Source organism: Pygoscelis adeliae, unplaced genomic scaffold (assembly GCF_000699105.1).
Source record: "Pygoscelis adeliae isolate BGI_AS28 unplaced genomic scaffold, ASM69910v1 Scaffold75, whole genome shotgun sequence".
NCBI classification, from domain to species: Eukaryota; Metazoa; Chordata; class Aves; order Sphenisciformes; family Spheniscidae; genus Pygoscelis; species Pygoscelis adeliae.
Window position 1 is genome coordinate 5,692,365 of NW_008824772.1, and position 5,067 is coordinate 5,697,431.

Genomic DNA, 5,067 nt, shown 5'->3' on the forward strand with positions numbered 1-5,067 from the left:
TGCTGAAATTCAGCCTGACCATCTGCTCCTGCCTCATCTGCTTTGGGTTCACACTGCATGAGTCCTGCAAAGAGGTGAACACTACCAGCCTCAATCTCACAGCGTGCTCTTCCATCATGCTGCACAGGTGAGGAACTGAGCCTGGCACACCCTCCCCTCACCCTGCAGGGCCTGTTGCTCTTGCCCTTCCCAGGTAGGACTGATTCCCCTCTAACAAGCTTCAGACTCTTGCATGATCCAGCTATAATGGCTATACAGAGGGCTGGGTGCTCTCCCTATAGCCTTGACAATTGCATCTTTGGGGCACTTGCTCACTGTTGCCTCCTGGTACTAGGACAGCCTGACTCCAAGCTCACACTTAGTTCTCTCAGCTATCAGAGGAGGACATGGCCCTAGTGGGAACAGGTCAGACAGTAAGTCGCCACTGTTGACTTCTTTCCTGTGTCCTCTCATTTACTAGCAATGCTGATGGTGCTCCTGACTGGTTTGGGACATTTTCCAATGCTCTTCTTGTAGCCCAGAAGCTCACAGCTGGCCTGATTGTTTTACACACAGGTAAGTCCCTGTTCCCAGACCCCTCTTCCCCATGCTGCAGGGAAACTTGCATCCTTTGCCTCTTTCTTTACTCCCTATGCCAGAGCACAAACTCCTTGGTAGAAGCAGACACTGCAGTGGTCTCCCAGCACAGGCATAAAGCCCCTTGTCTTACTAAAGACTGCCCTAGCAGATTAAAGACAGCACCTTCAGAGCTGATTCTGCCTTCTACCAGCCTGGTGAAGTGCTGACTCCTTTCCAGTCTCACCAGAAGAGCAGCATCCCTCTTTGCCTTCTTGCAAATCAGCTAGCAGCATCCTGCAGCTCTCCAAAAATATTCCCTGCCTCAGAAGTTCTTATATGCCTGCTGCCATTTTGTGAAGCACCCCATTTCCTTCCCCCAAACAGCACTGGTGCAGCTGTGACTATCCTAGAGCTGGAAGCCTTTTTAAACCCTCTGGAGGGGCGGGGAGCCAGCCCCTGGCTGACCCTCATCACCTGCACATGATTGCATGGCAGAGTAGGTCTAGCTGCTCTCTGACGACCTTAAAGGGTCTCTGCTCCCTTTCCACCATATCATGTGGTGTTGTGCCTTGGTGCCAGGCAGAGCATTGCATGTTGAGATGTGTGGGGTGTCCAGGCCAACAGAAACGCTTCCTGATTTGAGAGGCAGGCCTGCTTTGGAGAGAGGTAGTGTGCATTACTGTTTTTTGTCCTTCAGATCACTGAGGCTAGGCAGGGATGCTCTGCCTGGCAGGTGGGAAATGCTGTTCTGAAGAGCCCAAGCAAAAGCTAAGCAAATGCTCTGTCCCGTGCAGACAGCTCTAGGTCTCTGGCTAAATATCTTTCTCTAGGCTGGAGTTTTCCACTGGTGCAGGCCTGCAGTGACCCAGAGACAAGGGCACCCCCACTGCGGCCCGTTCCCTAGTTCTGGTCCTTTGCCTGATCTGCTTTAGTATGCCAGGCTGTGAACCAACCTTGGCATCCCCACAGTGAGTAATCCTGTGCAGTACTACTGCTGCACTCCCCACCGCCCTGCATATTTGGGGACTTGGAATTGCTGTGGGGAGTCTGGTCTGAAAGGACCTTGAATGAAAGGTTGGTTTCAGGAACATAAACCCCATATGCCTTTTGGAGTAATAGCTGTTTGTGTATATTGTAAAGTGTTTTATCTCTGTGTGATGCTAAATAACACCCTCTTCCATTTGTCCCCATAGTGTTCATATCCATCACCCATGTCCATCGCACCAAGCCATTGTGGAAGAAGAGCCCCCTCTCCAACCGGTGGTGGACGCTCACTGTGGCTGTTGTGTGAGTATCCCCAGGCCCTGATGAGGCACTCCAGAACGCTGGAGGAAGGAGGGCTCTAGACGTGCTCCAGCACCAGTTTGCTGGTGCTGAGGAAAATGATAGTATATGGCAATTGTTCCTCACTGCTGAATTGGTGAAGGGTCTCTGTTGTGAACTCAGGAGTGTTACACCTGGGCCTGAACCCTGATGTGCAGATCCTGGGAAGCTTGTTAGCTCTGCTGAGATTTGCTTTGTCTGTTTATGATAGATTGCTGGGGCAAGTGGCACAGACTGTGCTGGACCTGAAACTCTGGGAAAACCTCAATTCTTCATTGACCTTTAACCACGTTTCCATCTCCCCCGTCTCATGGCTCCTGGGTTTTCTTTCCTTGGTCCTTGTGGTTATCATCAATGAGATTGTCAAGCTGCATGAAATTAGGTATGGGGGTAGTAGGGAAGGTGGGGAGAAAGGGGTGGAGCCTCACTCCAGCCTGGCCTTGAGAAAAATGATGCACAGTGGGGTGGGGGAATAAAAAGGAAAGATGACTGCGTTGTGTAAATCACCTGGCTATTGTGTGCAAGCTTATGTTCCACCTCTCAGAGAGGAAGCGCAGGGGAGGAAAGAGGGTCAGGGAAGGGCAGTGGCAGCGATTGGGAGCAGGAAGGGAGACCAAAATTTCCTTATCTCAAACCAGTGGGAGGGAGACAGCCAAGGTCTATGAAATACCAGTATGGAATTGGAGAGGGCTGTTCTCTCCATCTCGTCCCATGAGGACAGAGAGGCATTGAATCACAGCAGAGGAAATACGTCTTCACACAGTGCCTGGACTGTGGGACTCATTTTCACGGGAAGTGGCTGAAGCCAAGAATTAGTAGCAGGCAAAGTGACTGGCTGTTCTTCCTAGCACAGGGAGCAGCTGGAGCTGGGAGTTAACGCTAATAAGCATTGATTCAGGAAATGGGTTGGTGAGGAAAAGCAGTGGGGATTACAGGGAACCCTGATGGGGACAGAGCTGATGTCTCTTCCTGGGAAAGCTTTCGGGACCTTTCTCTGCTGTGTCTGGTGACTCTAGAGATGGGACTTGACTGGATGGGGTAGGACTGAGACCATGGGTTGCTCTCTGGATTTGATTCCCCTCCCAGGGTACCACAGGGCCCAGGCCAGGGTCTTCCCTGCTTCTTGGGGCTGTGCAGCTCAGGAATTGCCATGGGGCAGTGTTGCTTGCCTTTCACCCCTCTACATGCTGACTCCTTTCTTCTGCCTTCTCCAGGGTCCGGGTCCGTTACCAAAAGAGGCAGAAGTTGCAGTTTGAAACAAAGCTGGGGATGAATTCGCCATTTTAAACACTCCCAGCTTGAGTTCCCTGGAGCCAAGGCCACATAGCCGCATCCTGCACTGGGAGTGGCTGCACCAAAGGATCAGGGATTTTTTCCCTCACACATGCAAACCAGACAGCCTCCTTGCAAAACTACATCAGCACCTTCCAGGGGGCCTCGGGCAGGGCACTGCTATCTGGATCCCCCAGCAGGTATGCAGTCCCTCCCCAGCCTGCTAGGGTACTCTCAAGGGAGCCTACAAGCTCTGGTGGCTGTTCAGGCTGCTCTTCCTTTATTTATTTGTTATTAGAAGTTTTTGGTAGTATCATGGTGATGCTGAAATGAAGTGACTCCTTCCCCCTGTGTGAGCAGATGGGTTTCCTAGACCTGGCAGGAGAATCTGGGCCCAGCAGGGGAGACATAGGGCTGCTGAAGCAAGAGATCTCTATTGAAAGTCATTTTGTTTTTCCGTCTCTGCGTGCTCACCTGGATGATGTGTGTGTGCGTGCCTGTGCATGCCCTCACCCACCTCCCTGTCGCTGTGTCCTGGGGCAAAGGCGCCAACTCTCTTGCAGCTCCAGGAGTGCTGGGTGCCAGGTGAGGACTGGAGCTCACTTTCCCAACGGTACACTGGGAAGGGTCTCTGGCAGGGTGCTGGGAAAGCCCCTGCGATGGCCAGGTTGTGCCCAGCCTGCCCTCTAGCGTTGTTGCTGTAGCCATATGCCGGCTGTTGAGTGCTTCAAAAGAGGGATGAGACAGGGCTTTAAGAAAAGCTGTCCACATTTGACCCTTGTGATCTGGTGCAGAGAGCAGTTCTGCCTGCCTGCAGGGAGTTCAGCATGGCTCAGCTTCCTCCAGCCCTATTGAACCAGCTCTTATCTGCTTTAGCAACCCCCAGAGAGATTTATAACTGTCCTCTTTTTTGTGATTCGAATTGCTGTTCTGCTTCAATAAAATGCCTGCTTGAGAGGACCATAGCTAGAGATAAAACCTGAGACCTGCCTATCCTGCTGTGGAGGGAGGGGGACGTCTTTCCAGGCAGGATGTCTGCATCTTGCAGTTGTGACTAGCATGGAACTGGTAGACGGCTCCTTCTCCAGTCCTGGGATTGTGCTGCATCTGGTACTTGCTCTCCAAGGCACAGGAAACGCCCCCCCCATCATGTCTTTCTGTGATAGTGTTTAGAAGTCTCTCCCCTCCATGCTGCTGCCCTCACATCTGTTCCCTGTTTTTATGGAGGTCTCTTCTTCATTTGACCGGGGGAAACCTTCCCGAGGGCTGCTGCAAACCAGAATTTGCCCCAGTGCGGCACACATGCTCTTGCGATCTGAACAGACCCGAGCTGTACTGGGAATGCTGGTGCCATTGTGGGCTGACAGTCGAGGGCCACACAGGAGCATACAGGCTTGGCTACCTGAATAGTTGCAGCTCATGGAGATGTTGACTCTCTTCCTAGTTCTAAAAACTGACTAAAGCTGGTAAATCGTGGCACTGTTTTTGCTCCCAATATTAACACTACAATATACAGCTGTTACTTCCCCTTTGGTACCCGAGACTAACAAATGGCTGCTGGTCCTTCCCTGGCAGGCAGGGAGCTGGCTGGGAATCCCCAAGCTCTGCCCTGCTGCTCCACTTTGTCTTCCTTATATTTCAGCATAACCAGAGAGCATGCACACTACTGCATGTCTCTAAGCAATACCCTTCTCCCTGCCGTGGGTCTGGTAGGAGAGCAAAGCAGGGTACAGCCAGCCTCTGAGCACAGATCGAGTATGCTGGAGGGGGGCAGCTGAGGGTGTTCAGAAGCCTGGACCCTGTTCCTACAGCTGGAGAGTGGATGTTTAGATTCCATGCTGCTGGCAGGGTTGCGTGGGATAGAGAGCCAGCAGCTCACTGGGGAAACACAGGGCTGCTCTTCTGCAACACAAC

General features: G+C 52.2%; 1 protein-coding gene across 1 annotated transcript in view; it reads left to right on the forward strand.

The window, feature by feature from the left end:
- The window catches only part of KIAA0195 (KIAA0195 ortholog), a 43,825-nt gene extending 38,831 nt beyond the window's left edge, over positions 1–4,994 (forward strand). The window contains exons 27-31 of the mRNA XM_009323760.1: positions 1–127; positions 461–555; positions 1,752–1,845; positions 2,093–2,263; positions 3,096–4,994. The exon at positions 1–127 is cut by the window's left edge and continues 25 nt beyond it. Coding sequence (XP_009322035.1) covers positions 1–127; positions 461–555; positions 1,752–1,845; positions 2,093–2,263; positions 3,096–3,168 — 560 coding nt within the window. The 3' untranslated portion in view covers positions 3,169–4,994. The remainder of the gene's footprint in view (positions 128–460; positions 556–1,751; positions 1,846–2,092; positions 2,264–3,095) is intronic.
- Positions 4,995–5,067: the final 73 nt, after the last annotated feature.